The sequence below is a fragment of the Rhinopithecus roxellana genome, chromosome 6 (assembly GCF_007565055.1).
Source record: "Rhinopithecus roxellana isolate Shanxi Qingling chromosome 6, ASM756505v1, whole genome shotgun sequence".
In the NCBI taxonomy this organism is placed as follows: Eukaryota; Metazoa; Chordata; class Mammalia; order Primates; family Cercopithecidae; genus Rhinopithecus; species Rhinopithecus roxellana.
In genome coordinates, this window is record NC_044554.1 from 47,992,323 (window position 1) to 48,015,953 (window position 23,631).

At 50.5% G+C, this 23,631-nt stretch overlaps 2 protein-coding genes across 3 annotated transcripts in view; one reads left to right on the top strand and one right to left on the bottom strand.

Moving 5' to 3' along the window:
* MMD2 (monocyte to macrophage differentiation associated 2) overlaps window positions 1-9,344 on the bottom strand; it is a 55,079-nt gene extending 45,735 nt beyond the window's left edge. Inside the window, exon 1 of one of the 2 annotated variants that reach the window (XM_010364573.2) lies at window positions 9,108-9,321. In XM_010364573.2, the coding sequence (XP_010362875.1) occupies window positions 9,108-9,154 (47 nt within the window). In that variant the 5' untranslated portion in view covers window positions 9,155-9,321. Of the gene's footprint in view, window positions 1-9,107 lie in introns of both variants that reach the window. The other variant, XM_010364572.2, reaches the window with a different exon arrangement.
* LOC104667537 (protein PMS2CL-like) overlaps window positions 1-23,631 on the top strand; it is a 1,213,215-nt gene that overhangs the window by 1,103,036 nt on the left and 86,548 nt on the right. The gene's annotated exons all lie outside the window — the stretch shown is intronic.

Below are 23,631 nucleotides of genomic sequence, written 5' to 3' on the forward strand. Positions count from 1 at the left end.
GAGTAGCTGGGATTACAGGCATGCACCATCACGCCTGGCTAATTGTGTAATTTTAGTAGAGACGGTGTTTTGCCATGTTGGTCAGGCTGGTCGTGAACTCCCTACCTCAGGTGATCCGCCTGCCTCGGCCTTCCAAAGTGTTGGGATTACAGGCGTGAGCCACTGCGCCCAGCCCTACATTCACCTTTTTATACCACCGTCACCACCATTCATTCCCAGAACTCTTTTCATCTTGCAAAACTGAAACCCTGTCCCTATTAAACACTAATTCCCCATTCCCTGCCCACCCCCACTTGCTTCTGCCAGCCACCATTCCACTTCCTGTCTCTATGGATTTGACTCCTCAACGGACTTCAGGTAAGTGGAATCATACAGCATTTGTCCCCTTGGGGCTGATTTCATTTAGCATAATGAATGTCCTCGTGGTCCATCTAGGCTGCCACGTGTGCCAGAATTTCCTTCCTTTTTAAAGCTAACTTTTTTTTTTTTTTTTTTTTTGAGATGGAGTCTCTGTCACCCTGCAGGCTAGAGTACAGTGGCGTGATCTCAGCTCACTGCACCCTCCGCCTCCCGGATTCAAGCAATCCTTGTGCCTCAGCCTCTTAAGTAGCTGGGATTACAGGCATGCACCACCACGTCCGGCTAACTTTGCATCTTTAGTAGAGACAGGGTTTCACCATCTTGGCCAGACTAGTCTCAAGCTCTTGACCTCAGGTGACCCACCTGCTTCAGCCTCCCAAAATGCTGGGATTACAGGCGTGAGCCACAGCGCCCAGCCTAAATTTCCTTACTTTGATCTCATTGCATAAGAGAGTGCCCTGAAGGGTTTGTGGGTCTAGGGGCCTGATGTCCACAAGCAACTCTCACAGTCCAGGAGGTGAAGGGCAGCCCTGACCCCACGAGGCACCTGCAGCTCCAGCCCGCCTGCAACCCTATCCTTGGAATCCCAAGAGAGCTACTCCCTTGATAACTGTGATGGCAGCCTCAAAAGTAGCTTCTGTCCCTTTATTTTCTTCCCTCTGGAGCCCAAACCATGCTGCCCTCAGTTTAAAAGCCATTAATGGTGCCATAGAGCCCATGGAACACTGGTTGGGTGTGCCCGGGGCCCGTTGGGACCAGGATCAGTATCCTCTCCACGCCCAGCCTGTGTTGCAGCCTCACCAGACCCTGCCCTGGGTTCCTGCACTTCACCCCCTAGTGCCCTTATTTTTCAATGTCCTTCCCTCACCCTGGAACACTCCTACTCATCCTGAAGAGCCCACCTGCTCTTCAGTTGCAGCCCACCTGCTGCAACCTCCGAGGCTTGTCCTGTCCTGTCATGGACACCTGTGGTTTCTGCCCATCCAGTATCTAGCCCAACTCATTCTTCCCCACCCCACCTCCTGAGACAAGGTCTCCGTCTGTCACCCAGGCTGGAATGCAGTGGCACCATCATGACTCACTGTAACCTCAATCTCCTAGGCTCAGGTGATCCTCCCATCTCAGCCTCCAAAGTAGTTGGGACTACAGGCATGAGCCAGCACACCTGGCTAATTTTTAAATTTTTTGTACACGCAGGGTCTTGCTATGTTGCCCAGACAGGTCTGAAACTCCTGGGCTCAAGCAATCCTCCCACCACAGCCTTCCAAGTAGCTGGGACTATAGGTACGTGCTACCATGCCCAGCTAATTTTTTGCCTTTTTTTGGAGAGACAGGGTTTCATCAAGTCACCCAGGTTGGTCTTGAACTCCTGGGCTCTAGTGATCTTCCAGTTCAGTCTCCCAAAGTGCTGGGACTACAGGCATGAGCCATCTTGCCCGGCCTCAACAAGGTTTGTGAATGCATCAATTAACCAACTAACCAGCTGTGGGTAGTGGACAAGCCAGGGATGCCTACCACATGCCAGATCACGCTGGCCCCTTGGGGGACAAAAGAGGGTTTGAATAGCCTCAGCCCCCTCCTGCTCTGAGTGGCTTGCAGTCTGTCTGGGGAGATGTGTACAAAGCTGAAGTACCTGTGGAGCCATCCCCTGCTCATTCCTGAAGGATCCTGAAAGGCCAGGGACTTGGGACAAGCCTGGAAGGGTGGGCTGTGCCTGGATGAATCTGAAGATGCGTTTCTGCACTGCTGATGAAGTGGGGTTTCCAGGCAAATCTCACTTCCTATTTCTCCCTGCATATTCGTCAACTCAGCTGTTCAGTCAAGGAGGAAAAAACACACTGTGACCTGCTGGTGCTGAAAGAACAGCTCCCCCCAGGCATGGGCAGGGTGGCCACTGCCCCAACACTGCATGGTATCAGGCCATTGTTTATTTGGCATCTACTGTATATCACTCTGCATGCATTTCCTCACAGTCAGTCCTACCAAGAAGGCATCCTTTTTCTGTTTGTTTTTTAGATTCTCATAGGAGCATGAATCCTATTGTGAACTGCACATATGGGGATCTTGGTTGCATGCTCTGTATGAGAATCCTTTTTTGTGTGTTTGTTTGTTTGTTTGTTTGTTTTTGAGACAGTCTTGCTCTGTCGCCCAGGCTGGAGTGCAGTGCCACAATCCCGGATCACCGCAGCCTCCACCTCCTGGGTTCAAGCAATTCTCCTGCCTCAGCCTCCCAAGTAGCTGGGATTACAGACACCCACCTGGCTAATTTTTGTATTTTTAGTAGAGAAGGGGTTTCACCATGCTGGCCAGGCTGGTCTTGAACTCCTGGCCTCAAGTGATCTGCCCACTTCAGGCTCCCAAAGTGTTGGTATTACAGCCCTGAGCCACCACACCTGGCCTTTTTTTTGTTTGTTTTTTTGCTTGGTTGGTTAGTTTTTTAGAGACACGGTCTCGATATAATGATCAGGGTGGTCTTGAACTCCTGGCCACAAGTAATGCACCGGGATTACATTCATGAGACACCATACCCAGCCAAAGAAGGCATCTTAATCCCTGTCTCCTCCATCCCTACGGCTCCCCACCTCAGCTGGCCATATTCTTATCTGAAGTGTTATCACATAGTTATTATCTGTTGTATGCTTCCCACAGAAGAATGTGGCTCCAGGAGGGCGGGGATTTGTCTTGGTCAGCACCACCTTGGCTACTTCCAACAGGTGCACACGGCAGCTGGAAACACCATCAATATCAACACATTCCTACAACTCCTGAACTCCTGCAGGTGTTGGACTACACTTGACTTGTATAAAACCAGATTCCAATTCTTTACACTGGAAACTAGATGGACATTGAACCCTCAAGCCTGAGTGGTTTCATTTTCGTGTGATTCAGTCTCTCTCTCTCTCTTTTTTTTGTTTTTTAAGATGGAGTCTCACTCTGTCACCCAGGCTGGAGTAGTGCAGTGGCAAGATCTTGGCTCACTGCAACCTCTGCCTCCCGAGTTCAAGCAATTCTCCTGCCTCAGCCTCCCAAGTAACTGGGACTAGAGGTGCCTGCCACCACACCTGGCTAATTTTTGTATTTTTAGTAGAGACAGGGTTTCACCATGTTGGTCAAGCTGGTCTCAAACTCCTGACCTCAGGTGATCCACCTGCCTTGGCCTTCCAAAGTGCTGGAATTACAGGCGTGAGGCACCACACCCAGACTCAGTCTCATTTTCATAAAATATTTCGGTTTTACTGAACTACTTTGGACTTTAAATTTTTATAGTTATTCATCTTACATTTACATTTTGCCTTTTATTTTATTGTATTTTTTAGAGATGGAGTTGTTCTATCACCCAGGCTTGAGTGCAGTGGCGCGGTCATAGCTCACTGCAGCCTTGAACTCCTGGGCTCAAGGGATCCTCCTACCTCAGCCTCCTAAGTAGCTGGGACCGCAGGCACACAACCACGCCCAGCTAATTTTTTTCTTTTTGTAGAGGCGGGGATCTCACTTTGTTGCCGAGGCTGGTCTCAAACTCCTGGACTCCAGAGATCCTCCCATCTCAGCCTCCCAAAGCACTGGGGTTACAGGCATGAGTCACTGCACCCAGACAGTTAGGCTTCTTATGCACTGGATATGAAAGTGGTATCTCATTTGACATTGTCTTGGTTACCACTGAGAGGGAGCAATTCTTCACATGCTCACCTGTATTCTCTTCCAAGAAATCCCTGTCCATGTCTTTTACATTTTCTATTGGGTTGTCTTTTTTTATTTCTTATTCTCTCTATATTTTGGATATTAATTACTTGTCGGTTAAATGTGTTGCAAATATGTCCTTCGCACTGTGGCTTGTCTTCTACTTTCTTCATGGCATTTTTGATTAACAGAAACTTAATTTTTTTTTTCTTTTTTTCAGACGGGTTCTCCCTCTGTCATCCAGGCTGGAGTGTGGGGGCTCAGTCTCAGCTCATTTGCAGCCTCGATCCCCAGGCTCAAGCAAGCCTCCCACCTTAGCCTCCTGAGTAACTGGGACTACAGGCGCACTCCACCATGCCCAGCTAATTGTTTGTATTTTTTTGTAGAGATGGGGTTTCACCATGTTGCCCAAACTGGTCTTGAACTCCTGGACTCAAGTGCTCCTCCCACCTTGGCCTCCCAAAATGTTGGGATTACAGGTATAAACCACCTTGCCCAGGCTGAAACCTAATTTTTAATGTAGCCAAGTTCATCAATTTTTTTTTTTATGATTTGTACTTTATGTGCCTTCAGAAACCTTTACTTACCCCAAAGTTCAAAAGTTATTCTTTTATAGATTCTCAAAGTTTTCAACTTTTTTATTTATTTCACATTTACATCTTTCATCCCCCTAAAAGTGTCTTTTCTGTATGGTGTGAGGTAGGGTTCCTGTTCCACTGTTGTCATCTGAAAAGTGAATCGTCTCATTACCATTTATCCAATAGACCATCCTTGCCTAGGTTTATCAGCAACACCATCTTTGGTAAAAATAAAAGGCCTTTTTAAAAGTTCAGATGGGATCTTGCTATGTCGCCCAGTGTTTTCAATCTCCTGGCCTCAAGTGATCCTCCTGCCTTAGCCTCAGGTGTAGCTGGGATTACAGGCATGTGCTACCACATACAGCTTAAAATGCCTTTACATGCATAAATCTATTTCAGGCCTCTTTATTCTGCTGTACTGGTCAATTGGCCCAACCATGCACCAACACCATACTGTCTTAATTCTTACAACTTTATGATACGAATGTTTCTTGGTGTACAAAAACCATTCCAGGTGACCAGGTGGTTACTTACATCAAAGACTCTAGGTTAGAACCTAGGGGTTAGCTGGCCCTACCAGCCACAGAGAAACAGAGACTCCAAGAAGGAGAGCATTTTTTACAATGTCACACAGCATTTAATTTGGAATACCCATCTCTCACCACAGAAGATACCATATGGTAGACGCAATCCACATGTGGTTATTGAGTACTTGGAATTGACTAGTCCAAATTCAGACGGGCTGTAAGTATAAAATGCACATTAGATGCTGAAGACTTGTGGTGAAAAAATGTAAAATATCTCATAAATAATGTGTTCATATTCATTGCATGTTGATATAATAACGCTTTGCATATAAAGAGTAAACTAAAATATATTCTAAAAATTATAATAATTTCACCTGTTTATTTTTACCTTCTTATAACAAGATGGAATATCAAGCACACATTAAACTGAGTGTCTACTAGAAAATTTAAAGCTGGCCGGGCATGGTGGCTCACACCTGTAATCCCAGCACTTTGGGAGGCCGAGGTGGATGGATCATTTGAGGTGATGAGTTCAAGACCAGCCTGGTCAATATGGTGAAACCCTACCCCTACTAAAAATACAAAAATTAGCCAGGCATGGTTGCAGGCATCCGTAGTCCCAGCTACTCGGGAGGCTGAGGCAGGAGAATCGCTTAAACCTGGGAGGTGGAGGTTGCAGTGAGCTGAGATTGTGCCATTGCACTCCAGCCTGGGTGACAGAGTGAGACTCCATGTCAAAACTAAATAAATAAAATAAAGCCACATCTGTGGCTTGTATATTTCTCATGGACAGCCCTAGATTATATCATTAAATTCATTCAATCAGCTGGGTGCAGGGGTTCATGCCTATAATCCCAACACTTCCAGAGGCTGAGGCAGGAGGATCACTTGAGCCTAGGAGTTCAAGACCAGCCTGGGCAACATAGTGAGACCCCCCATCTGTACAAATACTTTTTTTTTTTTTTTTTTAATTAGCCAGGCTTGGTGGTGCACACCCGTAGTCCCAGTTACTCAGGAGGCTGAGGCAGGAGAATCATGTTTGCCTAGGAGTTTGAGGCTGCAGTGAGCTATGATCACACCACTATATTCCAGCCTGGGCAAAAGAGTAAGATCCTATCTTTAAAAAAAAAAAAAAAAAAAAAGGCCGGGCGCGGTGGCTCAAGCCTGTAATCCCAGCACTTTGGGAGGCCGAGACGGGCGGATCACGAGGTCAGGAGATCGAGACCATCCTGGCTAACACGGTGAAACCCCGTCTCTACTAAAAAATACAAAAAACTAGCTGGGCGAGGTGGCGGGCACCTGTAGTCCCAGCTGCTCGGGAGGCTGAGGCAGGAGAATGGCGTGAACCCGGGAGTCAGAGCTTGCAGTGAGCTGAGATCCGGCCACTGCACTCCAGCCTGGGTGACAGAGCGAGACTCCGTCTCAAAAAAAAAAAAAAAAAAAAAAAATCACTTAATCAATAAGCCTTTATTACGGACCTAATTTGCAGACCGTACCATTGTAAGGACTGCACAATGAGGAAGGGAACACAAATAGAACTAATCCACGCAATCCATTTTCTCCCTGGTCCTGTCACCCATAGAAGCTGCATTGGCCCAAGCGTGAAAGACTGGCCAGCTCCAGATCCCTATTCTAATTCCAGAGCAGCCAGCACAAGTGGCCAAATCTAGAGACCATTTAGACCAGCTCTCCTGACTTTACAAATCAACTCGCTGGGGTCAAGAGAGGTTGAAACATCTACCAAGGTCACACAGCAGGTGTGGGACACGACCGGGCTGGTTGCTGAGACTTCAGAGTTCCTTCCCTTCGTGTCCACATCGGCAGCCTTCAACCCAGGGTTTCTCCCTTTCCCGTGAACAGTTCACCAACTTACGTCTCACAAAATCCCCTGGAGTCAGCCTTTACAAGTCCAAGTACCCACTGTGGGAGGCCAAGGTGAGAGGATCACTTTAGCCCAGGAATTCAAGACCAGTTTGGGCAACAGGGCAAGACCCCGCCTCTACTAAAAATACAAAAATTAGCCAGGCATGGTGCCGGGCGCCTGTAGTCCCAGCTGCTCAGAAGACTGAGGCAGGTGAATCACTTGAACCTGGGAAGCGGAGGTTGCAGTGAGCTGAGATCATGCCACTGCACTCCAGAGTGGGCAACAGAGTGAGACTCCGTCTCAAAAAAAATATGTATATACAAAAATTATCTGGGTATGGTGGTGGTCCACACCTAGAGTCCTAGCTAATCTGGAGGCTGAGGCAGGAGGATCGTTCAAGCCCAGGAATTTGAGGCTGTAGTGAACCATGACTGTGCCACTGCACTCTAGCCTTAGTCTGGGTGAGAGACAGAGACCCTGTCTCAAAGAAAAAAAAACAAAGGCTGGAGGCGGTGGGTCACGCCTGTAATCCCAGAACTTTGGGAGACCGAGGCGGGCAGATCACAAGGTCAGGAGATTGAGACCATCCTGGCTAACACCGTGAAACCCCGTCTTTTCTAAAAATACAAAAAATTAGCCAGGCATGGTGGCAGGTGCCTGTAGTCCCAGCTGCTCGGGAGGCTAAGGCAGGAGAATCGCTTGAAACCAGGAGGCGGAGGTTGCAGTGGGCCGAGATCACACCATTGCACTCCAGCCTTGGCAAGAAGAGGGAGACTCCATCTCAAAAAACAAACAAAAAAAAGGTAAGTCCAGTCCAGTCCCACAATCTGGCCAACAGCAAATCCACAGGAACTCATCCTCAAGTCCTTCCCAAGTGCATCACCTCCCCGGGTGGCATTCCCCAAGTTTAGGAAAGATAGACTCATCATGTGCCCTGGGGGAAAGAGAGGGTGAGACTGAGGGGGAAGGAAGGGCTCCATCCTGTCCCCCAGCCTTCCGTACCCTGGACACCATCCTAGCCCTGAGCTTCTGTTGTCAAGTTGTGCTCAATCTGACCAGAACTTGTAGAGACGTCAGGGGCACCAGGGGACTCTCAACAACCAGTTGCAAGTAACAAGCCACACTCATGTGAGTAGGAAAAATACTGCCAACCCATCTCCCACTCATCATCCACTGGAGCCTCAGCACACACCAGGCCCCTCTGTTCACGAAGGCAGGGGACCCTCGGTGGCAGAGTGGGAAAGGTGACCTGGAGGACAGCCTGATGCCCCCTCCAAAGAGGCCCCTGGGGCCGCTCCCACCAGAACAGTCTGTGCTCCCCAAAGACCACTGGGGACCGAGGAGCAACTTTAGGAGGGGTTTTTCATGCCAGCTTCCAGGCAAGCACACCGCCCCAAAAAATCTTAAAGATATGTAATAAGGAGAAACCCCCTCCCCACGCCCACCTTCTTCACTGGAATTCCGAGCAACAGGAGCCTAACTTTTACTCAGCTATCACAGTATCTGCTATCACCATTTTACAGAAATGACCGAGGTTCTGAGGGGACCACGGAGTTCACACTATGAAAATACCTGGAGTACAGGTGCCCCCTCCGCTCCTAAGCCTCAGTTTCTTCATCTGAAAAGAGCACTTACTGTTTCCTCCGACTTGCTGGAAGGGTGGACAGAGGTGGTACCAACGCCTTTTACCATGAACAAGAGTGCCCAAGAGAGACCGAGCGTAACTGCCCGAGCGTAACTTGGCTGGGCTCCAGGCGCTGTGCAAAGTGCTTTGCAAGGGCCAGCTCGCTTAATCCTCAAGGGGACCCAGGACACGGGGACTCGCATAACCCCCGTTTTGCAAACGTGGAAATGAGGTTCAGAGAAGTGAAGCGACTTGTCCAACGGCACCCAGCGAGGAGGCGCGGGCATCCCGGTTACTCCATCCCAGCGCCAAGACAAGGCTGCCTGGATCCTGGTTTTCTCGGGTGGGGGTCAGCGGTCCGCCGATCCCCTCGAGTGCTCCGGGCGGCGGGGCCCGAGTACCAAGGTGGCCCCCACGGTCCCCGCCGCCGCGCGCCCCTCCCTACCTCCCCGCCGACCCCCGCAGCCGCCGCTCACCTAGCGTACTTCGTCTTCTGGAAATCCAGCAGCCGCGGGGCGAACATCGCGGCGCTTCCATGGGAATCCGGCCCCGGGCTCAGAGAGCGAGCAGCTGGCAGAGCCTGGGGTGCGCGGCGGCCGCAGCAGCAGGTTGGAGGGCGCGCGGCGGGGACCAAGGGGACCTGGTCCGCGCCCGGAGCCGGAGCCCAAGCCCGAGCCGGAGCTGGAGGCGCCCGGAACCGCCGACGCCAAAGCCCGAGCAGATGGTGGCGGGGGCGGGGCGGGCCGGCGGGCGGGCGGGATGACGGGGGCGCGGGGGGGCTCCCGGGCACGCGCAGCCAATCGCCTGGGCCCGGCCCCCTCCCTCCCGCGACCCCGCCGCCTCCGCTGGGGTGGAGAAGGGTCATGGGGAGATGGGGGGTGGGAGAGGTGGGGGTGAGGAAGTGGGCATAAGGAGTGGGGGCGGGGCGGGGGGGTCCTGGCCGTGCGCGCGAGCCACCCATCGCCCAGGCTTTGGGCGGCCCTGGCCCCGGCCTCTTTCTCCCCTCCCCTGCCCTCGCTGGAAGCCGGGAAGGGGGTGTTGGTGGGGTGGGGAGCGGGAAGTGGTAGTAGGGGGAGCGGGAAGGATTGGGAAGGGGGGCGCAGGAGGGGTGGAATGCAAAGTTGGGGGGCTGAGGGAGTGGGGGAGGGGGAAGGGGACGGGAGTGGGAACTGGGGGTGCTGGAGGGGTTGGGGGAACTGGGAAGTGGGGGGTAAGGCGAGTGGGAATGGATGTGGGACGAGTGGGAAGTAGGGGGGTTGGTGGGGAGTGGGGGACTTGGGGGTGGGGGAGTGGGAAGTGGGGGGTTGGGGCAAGAGTCAGGGGGTTGGTGGGAAGAGGGGGACTTGGAGGTTAGGGGAGTGGGAAGTGGGGGGTTGGGTGGAGCGGGGGTGGAGGTGTGGGGGGAAGCCTGGGAGTGGAGGGAGTGGGAAGTGGGAGGGTTGGTGGGAAGTGGGGGACCTGAGGGTAGCAGGACTGGAAAGTGGGGTCGGTAGGGGGTGGAGGAGTGGGAAGTTGTAGGGGACTTCCCAATCCAGCCCCTTTTTCCCGGCTGTCCTCCACCAGTACTTTTTCCAGTGAGGAGAAAAAAGGCCTCCAGGGCTAGAAGGGCTGCCGACCCCGCTGGCCCCGGCTGGGCTGGAGGGACAGGGGACACTGCGCCCGTCGTCCCCAGTGTAGCCGGGCCCCCACCTACCGCCTACCTGTGGCTTGCTTGCTCCCCCCACCGCCCTGCTCCCTATTGCCATGTCCCTGCGAGGCGCGAGGGACCCTATGGGAACTGCCCAGGAAGGGGTCGGGGCTCCGGGAAAACCCTCTTCCCCCAAGACTTCATGATTCTGAGGACCCTGGTGACCCCCCCGACAGGGTCATTTGCATCTGGTGGCTGGATTCCCCAGTACAAAATCCAGCTTTCTCCCTCAGGAGACCTGGGCCAGGTTTTAGGCTTTGGAAAACCGGTCACCCCATGGGAGGCTTGGAACCCTTGGGGGCTGATGGAGGGAAGAAGCCTTCCATGCCAAAGACATGCCAGCGGCACCTGGGGAACCCAAGGATTGATCTGCAGATTGAAGAGAAGGCCCTTCCTTTGCACGCACACTTCACCCTCCTTCCCAAGCCCCAGCCCCTGTTCCTTTTTATTAATATAGCAATGCTTTATTTGAGATCTTGCTGAACATTCAGAAGATAACCCCACGCACTCCCCCTGCCCCCAGGGAGCTAGGACTAGAAGTGGGAAAAAGACAAAGCACTTCATCTTGTTTTCTTTTTTTTGAGATGGGGTCTTACTCTGTCACCCAGGCTGGAGTGCAGTGGCGCCATCTCAGCTCACTACAACCTCTGCCTCTCAGCTTCAAGCAATTCTCGTGCCTCAGCCTCCCAAGTAGCTGGGACTACAGGTGTGCACCACCATGCCCAACTAATTTTTGTATTTTTAGTAGAGATGGCGTTTCACCATGTTGGCCAGGCTGGTCTCTTGCCCTCAGGTGATCCGCCAGCCTCAGCCTCCCAAAGTGTGGAGATTACAGGTGTTGCTGACTCCATCTAATTTATTTTGGCATTCCCATTGGGGAGGACCAGAGGGTTATAAGTAGATGCCTTCAGAGGCCACGGCAGGGTTGAGGGCTGGGGGGGTGGGGTGGGGGATGGCTGAGGTGGGGACCAGAAGAGGGGTCAGGAATGCTTAGGAGGTAAAGCCCACCAGACCACCCTGATGATGGATTAGAAGTGGCAGATGCAGCCAGGCGTGGTGGCTCACGCCTGTAATCCCAGCACTTTGAGAGGCCGAGGCAGGCGGATCACGAGGTCAGGAGATTGAGACCATCGTGGGACTACAAGTCCCAGCTACTCGGGAGGCTGGGGCAGGTGAATCGCTTGAACCCGGGAGGTGGAGGTTGCAGTGAGCCAAGATTGCACCACTGCACTCCAGCCTGGGTGACAGAGTGACACTCCATCTAAAAAGAAAGAAAGAAAGAAAGTGGTAAATGGTCTCTTTCTCTCCTGGAGCCAAGACACTCTTCCGCCCTGGGACATGAGAACTCCAGGTTTTCCAACCTCTGCCTCCAGGATCTCAGCCTCTGTCCCAGCCTCACATTATCTATCTATCTGTCTGTCTGTCTATCTATCTATCTATCTATCTATCTATTTTTTTTTTTTTTAAGCCAGTTGGGGCAAGCCACTGCTCATGCCTGTAATCTCAGCATTTTAGAAGGCCAAAGCAGAAGGATTGCTTGAGGCCAAGAATTCAAGACCAACCTTGGCAACATGGTGAAACCCCATCTATACAAAAAATTTTAAAATTAGCCAGGCATGGTGACATGTGCCTATAGTCCCAGCTCCTCGGGAGGCTGAAGCAGGAAGATCGCTTGAGCCCAGTAGTTGGAGGCTGCAATGAGCTATGATGGCACCACTGCATTCCAGTCTAGGTGACAGAGTGAGACTCTGTCTTAAAAAAAAAAAAAAAAAAAAAAAAGACAAGGGCCAGGCGCAGTGGCTCACGCCTGTAATCCCGACACTTTGGGAGGTCAAAGCAAGTGGATCACCTGAGGTCAGGAGATTCAGACCAGCCTGGCCAACATGGTGAAACCCCATCTCTATTAAAAATAAAACAAATGAGCTGGGGGTGGTGGTACACACCTGTAATCCCAGCTATTTGGGAGGCTGAGGCATGAGAATCGCTTGAACCAGGGAGGCGAAGGCTGCAGTGATTGTGCAACTGTACTCTAGCCTGGGTGATAGAGCAAGACTCTGTCTCAAAAAGAAAAAGAGAAGAAGAAGAAGAAGCAGAAGAGGAGGAAGAGGAGGAGGAGGAGGAAGAGGAAGAGGAGGAGAAGGAAGAGGAGGAGAAGGAAGAGGAGGAGAAGGAAGAGGAGAAGGAGGGAAATGAAACAGAATAAATGACTTTTTAGGCATTGGTGCATAGTGAGGAGGAGTCACATTCTTTAAGCCCTGTTTCCGCCGTGCGTCTGGCATCTGCATTTGCATGTCCCAGCTGGGATGCTGTGCATCACAAGTCACGAAACAAGTGAGACCTGGGGTAGGACAGACGAGTGCCTCCTATCCCCTCCTGCCAATGAAGGAAACTGAGGCTCATGGGCTGGGGACCTTCCCAAGGTCACAGGGCCTTTGGGGGCAGGACTGCCCTGGAGTCCAGCTGGGCTCTGGGCTGATTTCCCTACACAGAACTCCTGCTCTGGTGATTTCTCAGACCTCCAGGTGATGGAAGTCAAACAGAAGTAGTAAGCAAAGTCAAACCCTGCATGCCATGGCGTCTGCCCTGACCTTGACCTCTATGGCCCTTGCTCTGACCCCGCAGGTCCAGACCTCACTGTCCGCTGCACCAGGACACACCTGTCCCCAGGTACCAGCAACACCTCTGCCCCAGCCAGGCCCAGGCAGCCACTGGTACCCACAGCTCCCAGGAGGCTGGGGCTGGGCCTGGCCCCAGCCTGCTGTTGACCTTCAAGCAGACCTTGGCAGTGGAATCTTTAGGGCCCCAGAGGGGACCCCTGAAGTGAAACTTGAGCCTAGAAATGGATTTTCTTTTTCTCCAAGAGCAAAAGAAGTTGAATAAAAAATTAGTTACTATTTTTACTGCTGGGATCCAGTTGTTATGGCAACTGAGAGCCTGACTCCCGCTTAGGAGGAGGCGAGGTTGGAGTGTGATGAGGGAGAAGGCAGGGACAGGGCTCGGGGCTCGGGGCAGGCACTAGCTGGGGGACAAGCCTGGGGCTGGCGGCAGGTCTGCCCGTCCAGACAGAAGTCTCCCCTTCTGCTCGCCTGATTGCGCTTACCTGACTGCGTTCCTAATGACCCTGTCTCCCTTTAGCCACACTCACCTCCTGCCACTTCTGAGGGCTCCAGCTTGGCCCAGCCTGGTCACCTCAGCTTCTCTCTCCACTACCTCTGGGAGTGGGTGGCTGTGCCCTCATTTCCAGGTGAAAACCAAGGCCCCTGCCTCAGGGGCAACTCACACTGAGTAGATAGATCAGCTCCATCAAACTCATCTGGCCAAAACCCTCCCTCCGTCCCTGCTCTCCGTCTCAAGGTAGCACCAGTAGCCACCAGGGCCAAGTTTTGCAGGTTTGCCGGGCGTGGTGGCTCACACCAATAATCCTAGCACATGGGGAGGCCAAGGTGGGAGAATTCACTTGAGGCCAGGAGTTCAAGACCAGCAGCATAGTGGGGCCCCGTCTCTACAAAAAATTTAAAATTAGTTAGATGTGGTGGTGCACACCTGTAGTCCCAGCTACTTGGAAAGCTGAAGTAAGATCACTTGAACTCAGGAGTTTGAGGCTGTAGTGAGCTACAGTCATGCCATCGCACTCCATCCTGGGCAGCAGAGCAAGACCCTGTCTCTAAAAAAATAAATTTAAAGGCCAGGCACAGTGGCTCACACCTGTAATCCCAGCACTTTGGGAGGCTGAGGCAAGCAGATCACTTGAAGTCAGGAGTTTGAGACCAGTCTGGCCAACGTGGTGAAACCCTATCTCTACCAAAAATACAAAAAATTAGCCAGGCATGGTGGTGTGCACCTGTAATCCTAGCTACTTGGGAGGCGGAGGCAGGAGAATAGCTTGAAACCAGGAGGTGGAGGTTGCAGTGAGCCAAGATCACGCCACTGCCACTCCAGCCTGGGCGACAGAATAAGGCTCTGTCTCAAAAATAAATAAATAAATACATTTTTTAAAAAGGAGAAAGATGGAAAAGGGAGAAGGTGGATAGGGGCTCAGGAGGATCGGGGAATGAAAAAGCATGAAGCGGGCATTGGTCCACGTGAAACCATCTGGGTTTGCTAACCGTGCTTATCAAAGTTAGGTTCCTGCCCTCCCACAGAGGCTGGGACACAGGGGCCTTCTCCTCCTGTGCTGCTGGAACAAACTGTAACTTCTGGCAGCCTTGAGCGTTCTGAGGCAGGCACTTTACGAGGGACAGGGGCCATCCTAGGGATGCAACCTTGAGCAGCTGGAAACGAGGTTCGTGTTTGTTCAAGTCTTTATGGGCCACGGCTGAGGCCCAGCCACGAAAGGCTCAGAAGAGCCTGGCTGGAGTTTGGCCAACGAGAGTGTCTTTGCCGGGGCTCTGAGGGTGGCCCCAGGACGGGGAAACAACATTGCCTGGGGTATTAGGGTCTGAAGGAAGGCAGGGAAGTCTTCTCAGCTGAGTCTTGCAAGACGGCTGGAAAACGAACAGGCAGGAGGACAAGAGGGGGCAGGCGAGAAAAAGGCATCCAGGTGAGGAAGTGAGTTCCAAGTGAAGGGAATAGCATCAACAGCACCTGTGGGCAGGCACAGTGGCTCACTCCGGTAATCCCAGCACTTGGGAGGCCAAGGCAGGCGGATCACTTGAGGTCAGAAGTTCAAGACTAGCCTGGTCAACATGGTGAAACCCCATCTCTACTAAAAATACAAAAATTAGCCAGGCATGATGGCAGGTGCCTGTAATCCCATCTCTTTGAGAGGCCAAGGCAGGAGGATCACTTGAGGTCAGGAGTTTGAGACCAGCCTGGCAAACATGGAGAAAACCCATCTCTATTAAAAATACAAAAATTAGCTGGGTGCGGTGGCACGCGCCTGTAGTCCCCCCAGCTACTTGGGAGGCTGAGTCAGGAGAATGGCTTGAATGCTTGAACCTGGAAGGCAGAGGTTGCAGGTCATGCCACTGCTCTCCAGCCTGGGGGACAGAGAGAGACTCCATCTCAAAAAAAAAAAAAAAAAAAAAAAAAGAAAGAAAGAAAGAAAGAAAGAAAACAGAATTTGCATCAGGTTATGGCATACAAAACCTGAACTGACACTGATACTAAGTATAATAGTCTAACTCCTCCCACCCATTTTTTTGAGACAGGGTCTCGCTCTGTTGTCCAGGCTAGAGTACAGTGGCATAATCATGGCTTACTGCAGCCTCAAACTCCTGGTCTCAAGCAATCCTCCCACCTCAGCCTACCAACTATCTGGGATCACAGATGCACACCATGACACAACGCTAATCTTTTAATTTTTTATAGAGACAAGGTCTCACTATGTTGCCCAGGCTGGTCCCAAACTCCTGGGCTCAAGCAATCCTCCCACTTCGGCCTCCCAAAGTGCTGGGGTTACAGGCATGAGCCACCCCGCCCAGCCTTGACTCCCTTTTTGATGTTTAACTGCTTGTGATATTGTTATATAATAAGAAATATATATTTGGTTCCTGCCCTTGGTTCCTGAGGCAGAGCTTCTAAAACCTTTGTAGACGGGGGCACTTGGAGAATCTTTAGTTCTAATATTTGATACTTGACTGTTTCCTGACACAGAGCTCCTAAGATCTCCGTAACATCCTGAGTGATAGGAGCATCTTTTGTTCTAATGTGGTGACTCCTGGGTGGGCTCCTGGGTAGCCTCAGGATGTGGGGGCTAGTTGCCAGGTGAACCAACCATATGATTAGAGGGTTAGAACGTTTACTTCTCCTGCTGACTTCCAGAGAAGGGAGAGGGACTGGCGGTTGAGTTCATCACCAATGGCCAATGATTCAGTACATCATGCCTATGAAACGAAGCCTCCAAAAAACCCAAAAAGGGCCAGGCATGGTGGCTCATGCCTGTAATCGCAGCACTTTGGGAGGCCGAGGTGGGCAGATCCCCTGAGGTCAGGAGTTTGAGACCAGCCTGGCCAACATAATGAAACCCTGTCTCTACTAAAAATAAAAATAAAAAAATTAGCCAGGCATCGTGGGGTGTGCCTGTGGACCCATTTAGTGGAGAAGCTTAGGCAGGAGAATTGCTTGAACTCAGGAGGTGAAGGTGCAGTGAGCTGAGGTCATGTCACTGCACTCCAGCCTAGGCAACAGAGCAAGACTCTGTCTCAAAACAAAACAAAATAAAACAAAACAAAAAGGGACAGCACTCAGCTTCGATGTTGAACACGTGGAGGTGCAGAGAGGGTGGCGTGCCCAGAGAGGGCATGGAAGCTCCACCCCTTCCCACAAAACTTGCCCCATCAGCCTTGGCATCTGGCCATTCCTCTGCATTTTTTGTAATGCCCTTTATAGTAAACTGGTAAACAGGCTGGCCATGGCCATGGTGGCTCACGCCTATAATCCCAGCACGTTGGGAGGCTGAGGCAGGCGGATTACTTGAGGTCAGGAGTTCAAGACAAACCTGGCCAACATAGCAAAACCCTGTCTCTACTGAAAATACAAAAATTAGCCGGGCATGGTGGTGGGTGCCTGTAAACTCAGCTACTTGGGAGGCTGAGGCAGAAGAATCGCTTGAGCCCGGGAGGAGAAGATTGGCTGCAGTGAACCGAGATCACACCTCTGCACTCCAGCCTGGGCGACAGAGCAAGACTCCGTCTCAAAAAACAAACAAACAAACAAAAGTGCTTTGTGTTAAGTATTGAGGGGTGTGAGAATAGGCAACACACTTTGGTCTTATTTTATTTTTATTTCAGAGACAGGGTCTGGCTCTGTCACCTGGTATGATCATAGCTCACTGTAGCCTTGAACTCCTAGGTGCAAACCGTCCTCCCACCTAAGCCTCCCTAGTAGCTGGGGCTACAAGTGCACACCATCATACCTGGCTTTTTTTTTTTTTTTTTTTTTGTAGAGAATGAGGGTCTCACTGTGTTGCCCAGGCTGGTCTCAAACTCCTGGCCTCAAGTGATCCTTGTGCCTCAGCCACCCAAAGTACTGGGATTACAGCCATGAGCTATCACACGCTGCCTATTTTTATTTATTATCAAAAAAAAATTTGGCCAGCCATGGTGGCTTGCACCTGTAATCCAAGCACTTTGGGAGGCTGAGGCAGGTGGATCACTTGAGGACAGGAGTTCAAGACCAGCCTGGCCAACATGGCAAAACCCCATCTCTATTAAAAGTACAAAAATTAGCTGGGTGTGGTGACACATGCCTGTAATCCCAGCTACTCGGGAGGATGAGGCCTAAGAATCACTTGAGACTGGGAGGCAGAGATTGCAATGAGCCGAGATCATGCTGCTGCATTCCAGCCTGGGCAACGCAGAGAGACTCTGTCTCCAAAAATTATATATATGTGTGTGTTTTTGTAGAGAATGAGGTCTCACTTTGTTGCCCAGGCTGGTCTCAAACTCCTGGTCTCAAGTGGTCCTCCCACATCGGCCTCCCACTGGGATTACAGTCATGTCAGTGTACCCAGCCTATTTTTATTTTTTATTTTTTATTTTTTTGTAGAGACAGGGTCTTGCTATGTTGTCCAGGCTGGTCTCAAACCCCTAGTCTCAAGCAATCCTCCCATCTCAGCCTCTCAAAGCACTGAGGTTATAGGTGTAAACCACCATGCCTGGCTTTGTTCTATTTTTAAATCTTTTTTTTTTTTTTTTTTAACAGAGTCTTCCTCTGTCACCAGGCTCGAGTGCAATGGTGCGATCTCAACTCACTGCAACCTCCACCTCCAGGGTTCAAGCGATTCTCCTACCTCAGCCTCCCGAGTAGCTGGGACTACAGGTGTGCACCACCATGACCAGCTAATTTTTGTATTTTTAGTAGAGACGGGGTTTCACCATGTTGGCCAGGCTGGTCTTGAACTCCTGACCTCAAGTGATCCACCCACCTTGGCCCCCCAAAGTGCTGGGATTCCAGGCGTGAGCCACCGCGACCGGCCAAATCTTATATAGTGCTGAAGGCTTTTAAGTATCATTTTCCCTCTTCCCCTGTGACTGACACCTGGGGAAATTGATAAGAAGCCTCAGTGCTCCCTCCTTTGCCGCCAATGGGAGGTTTAAACCACACAAGCCCCTGAGCGCACACAAACCCTCACCCAGTTGCACCCACCAACCACCATAAAAACCCCAAGCCAGTCTCCTTTCCCTGTTCTCGCAAGACTTTTTTTTTTTTTTTCCAAGACAGAGCCTCACTCTGTCATTAGGCTAGAGTACAATGGTGTGATCTTGGCTCACTGCAACCTCCGCCTCCCAGATTCAAGCAATTCTCCTACCTCAGCCTCCAGAGTAGCTGGGATTATAGGTGCCCACCACCACGCCCAGGTAATTTGTATATTTTTAGTAGAGATGGGGTTTCTCCATGTTGGCCAAGCTGATCTCGAACTCCTGACCTCAAATGATCTGCTCATCTCGGCCTCCCAAAGTGCTGGGATTACAAGCATAAGCCACCACGCTAGGCCAGTTTTATTTATTTATCTATTTAAGTTTTTTTTTTTTTTAGTGATTTTTCTTTTAGACTTCTAGGCCAGCAGTAAGTTTTAAAAAATAGAGACAGGGTCTCGCTATATTGGCCGGGCAGGCCTTGAACTCCTGGCCTCAAGCAATCCATCAGCCTTGGCCTTCCAAAGTGCAGGGATTAGAGGTGTAAGCCACCATGCCTGGCCCCAGATAGCATTTGATTTTGTTTTTGTTTTTGCTTTTTGAGATAAGAGTCTTGTACTGTTGCCCAGGCTGGAGTACAGTGGTGAGATCTCTGCAACCTCTGCCTCCCAGGTTCAAGAGATTCTCCTGCCTCAGCCTCCCGAGTAGCTGGGATTACAGGTGCACACCACCATGCCCAGCTAATCTTTTGTACTTTTAGTAGAGACAGGGGTTTCACCATGTTGGCCAGGCTGGTCTCAAACTCCTGACCTCAGGAGATCCACCCTCCTCGGCCTCCCAAAGTGCTGGGATTAGAGGCATGAGTCACTACACCCAGCCTAGGATGGCAGTTTTTGGTGTTCTCTTGATTGAGACAGAGCTCTGGAGCAGGTTCTGGTATGCTCCAGATGGCCCTGCTGCCTAAAGACACATTATGTGTTATATCCCACAGTGCCACATATACCCACAGAACATGCCACGGTGCTAGAGATAACGATGGTACGTGGAGTCTCTGGCAAGCTCTAATAGAAAAGCTGCAGCTCTGGGCGTGGTGGATCAGCCTGTAATCCAGCACTTTGGGAGGCTGAGATGAGAGGATAGCTTGAGCCCAGGAGTTCAAGACCTGCCTGGGCAACATAGGGAAATTCTTTCTCTACAAAAAAATACAAACAATTAGCTGGGTATGGTAGCACGTGCCTGCAGTCCCAGCTACTCGGGAGGCTGAGGGGGGAGGATCACCTAAGCCCAGGAAGTGGAGGCTGCAGTGAGCCGTGATTTTACCACTGCACTCCAGCCTGGGGGTTGGAGTGAGGCCCTGTCTGGAAAGAAAGAGAGAAAGAGAAAAGAGGAAGGAGGGAAGGAAGAACGGGAGGAATGAGGGAAGACAGGAAGGCAGGAAGGCAGGGAGGGAGGGAGGGAAGGAAGGACAGAAGGGAAGAAGGGAGGGAGGGAGGATGCAAGGAAGGAAGGGAGGAGGAGGGCAGAAGAGGGGAGGAAAGGAGAGGGAAAGAAAGAAAAGAAAGGCTGTTGCCACAGTGGAGATGCTGAGTATTATAGAACAAAGCCCCATTCTTTAGCACATTTATGATTCAAAATGCAGCTCTTTGCATGCCACAGGGTCCTGGTGGAGACTAAGCACTTGACCATGGGGCATCAAGAGACAACCAGACTGCAGCTGTGCGTTACCAGAACCATCAAATTATAATGTTGAATGAGCAAAGCAGCAATCCGTTATGCAATGGAGATGGCATATTCTACATAAAGCCTCTGTCCAGAGGGCAAAATAAGTTACATTTATAGGGAACCTGGACCTCCATGTCATTTACCTTCAATGAAACAATGCTTCTCCGGGCTGGGCATGGTGGCTCACGCCTGTAATCCCAGCACTTTGGAAGGCCGAGGCGGGTGGATCACTTGAGGTCAGGAGTTCAAGACCAGCCTGGCCAAAAAAAAAAAAAAAAAGAAAAAGAAGAATATCAGTTTCTCGAATTCTAATTTCCCATGACTATACTGATATGCACACAAACAAATGATCAGTAAAACACAATCCAATTACTTGGGCAAGAAATAAGCCCCAGGAGCATCCAAATGCAAACAGGTGCTTGCCTGTCTCCATTAGTTGGGCTTTTTGTTTGTTTGTTTTTTTGAGACAGAGTCTCGCTCTGTCACCCAGGCTGGAGTGCGGTGGCGCAATCTCGGCTCACTGCAAGCTCTGCCTCCTGGGTTCAAGCAATTCTCCTGCCTCAGCCTCCCAAGTAGCTGGGACTACAGCTGTCCACCACCATGCCCGGCTAATTTTTGTATTTTTAGTGAGACGGTTTCATCATGCTGGCCAGGCTGGTCTCGAACTCCTGACCTCATGATCCACCCGCCTCGGCCTCCCAAAGTGTTGGGATTAAAGGTGTGAGCCACCGCGCCCAGCCTAGATGGGCTTTTTCAACAAGCAAATGAAATTTCCCAAATTGAGAGGGGCCAATCCCACTGTCTGGTACCCACAAAAGACACTTACTAAAAAGACACTCACTTGTGGGACACACACACAATTACAAACAAGCCCCCAAGAACGTCCAAACTGAAACAGCCAGGTGCCTCCCTCTCTCAGTCAGCTTGGGTTGATCAACTTGAAAATGAAAATTCCTTAATTTTTTTTTGTTTGTTTTTGTTTTTGAGATAAGGTCTCACTCTGTCACCCAGACTGCAGTGCAGTGGCGCAAATCTCAGCTCACTGCAACCTCTACCTCCTGGGTTCAAGTGATTCTCATGTCTCAGCCTCCCAAGTAGCTGGAACTACAGACACATTCCACCACACCCAGGTTATTTTTGTATTTTTAGTAGAGACGGGATTTCACCATGCTGGCCAGGCTGGTCTCAATCCTGGCCTCAATTGATCTGCCTGTCTCAGCCTCCCAAAGTGCTGGGATTACAGGTGTGAGCCACCGTGCCCGACCCCTTGGCTATTGTTTTAGGCTACTATTATCGTCTTGCTTATCAAGATAGTGCTCAGGGCTTCCTAGATGCCTGGAATTTTCCTTGAAGGAACTCAGAATTTTTCTTTATTTCCATACTTGGGGGACTCAACAACCCCTTAAGGGGAGGCCTGCTTGGTCTCAGCTTCTCATTGGCCAGACCCAACCAGAATACACAGGGCCCTGAAGCCAAATGACATGGTAGTGTTTGCATGCTGGCCTCCACTGTAGACAACAAGGTAGAAAAAGGTTGAGAGTGGATCTGGAGGGACAAATGGTAGCTATGGAGGACATTCAACCCAAAAAGATGCAAATGTACACTCATAAGGCGCATTAGATGAAATGCATACAGGTGGTCGGGTGCAGTGGCTCATACCTGTAATCCCTGCACTTTGAGAGACCAAGGCGGGTGGATTGCCTGAGCTTGGGAGTTCTAAACCAGCTTGGGCAATATAATAAGACCCCTGTCTCTACAGAAAAGTTTTAAAAAATAGCTGAGGCTGGGCAGGGTGGCTCACGCCCGTAATCCCACTTATTATTATTCTCACTTATTTGTGGGACCTAAATATCAAAACAATTGACCTTATGGGCATAGGGAGTAGAAGGACTGTAAAGTTATCACAGGCTGGGAAGGGTAGTGTGAGGATGGGTAGGGGGTGGGGATGGTTAAAGGGAACAAAAAAATAGAAAGAATGAATAAGACCTAGTATTTGAAAGCATAACAGGGTGACTGTAGTCAATAATAACTTTTTCTTTGAGGCGTAGTCTGGCTCTGTCACCCAGGCTGGAGTGCAGTGGTGCAATCTTGGCTCCATGCAGCCTCTGCCTCCCTGGGTCAAGTAATTCTCCTGCCTCGGCCTCCCAAGTAGCTGGGATTACAGGCACATGCCACCACATGGCTAATTTTTGTATTTTTAGTAGAGACAGGGTTTCACCATGTTCGCCAGGTTGGTCTCAAACCTCTGACCTCAGGTGATCCACCCACCTCAGCCTCCCAGAATGCTAGGATTACAGACATAAGCCACCGCACCCAGCCTCTTTTATTTATTTATTTATTTATTTATTTATTTATTTAGAGACAGAGTCTCACCCTGTGGCCCACACTGGAGTGCAATGGTGCGATCTCGGCTCACTGCAAACTGTGCCTCCCAAGTTCAAGCGATTCTCCTGCCCCAGCCTCCCGAGTAGGTGGGATTACAGGCACCCTCCACCCAGCACCACGCCTGGCTAATTTTTTGTATCTTTAGTAGAGACAAAGTTTCACCATGTTGGCCAGGCTGGTCTCGAACTCCTGACCTTGTGATCCTCCCGCCTCAGCTTCCCAAAGTGCTGGGATTACAGGCATGAGCCACCATACCCGGCCTTTTTTAGTTATTTTTAAATGTACAATTCGGCCGGGCATGGTGACTCATGACTGTAATCCCAGTACTCACTATGTTGCTCTCATCAAAATCAAGAGACTCCATCTCTACTAAAAATACAAAAATTAACTGGGTGTGGTGGTGCGCGCCTGTGGTCCCAGCTACTGAGAGGCCTAGGTGGGAGGATTGCTCGAGCCTCGGAGGTTGAGGCTGTGATGAGCTGAGATTGCACCAATGCACTCCAGCCTGGGCAACAGAATGAGACCATGTCTCAAAAAAGGGAAGGAAAGAGAAGAGAGAAGAGAAGAGAAGAGAAGAGAAGAGAAGAGAAGAGAAGAGAACGTGGCATAGGACAGCCTTGGAAAATGAAAAATGAAAAACAAAATTAAAAAAGGAAATGAAAAGTAAGCCAGAGGAAATGTATGCAATACTAAAATCGTGTATCCAAACTATAAGAAGAATGCTTACAAGTCAACTATGAGAAGAGAAAAAAAAATTCAATTTTTAAAATGGGATTTTAAAAATTTGAACATAAATTTCACAAAAGAAAATATACAAAAGGCCAGGGCTGGGCACAGTGGCTCACACTTATAATCCTAGTGCTTTAGGAGGTCAAGGTGGGAGGATCGCTTGAGGCCAGAAGTTCAAGACCAGCCTGGGCAACATAGCGAGACCCCATCTCTAAAAAAAAAAAAAAAAATCATATAAATTAGCCAGGAGTGGTGGCATGTGCCTGGAGTCCCAGTTACTCAGGAGGCTGAGGTGGGAGGATCGCTTGAGCTCACGAATCCAAGGCTGCAGTGAGCTATGATCATGCCACGGCACTCCAGCCTAGACAATGCTGTGTCTAAAAAGGAAGATATTCAAAA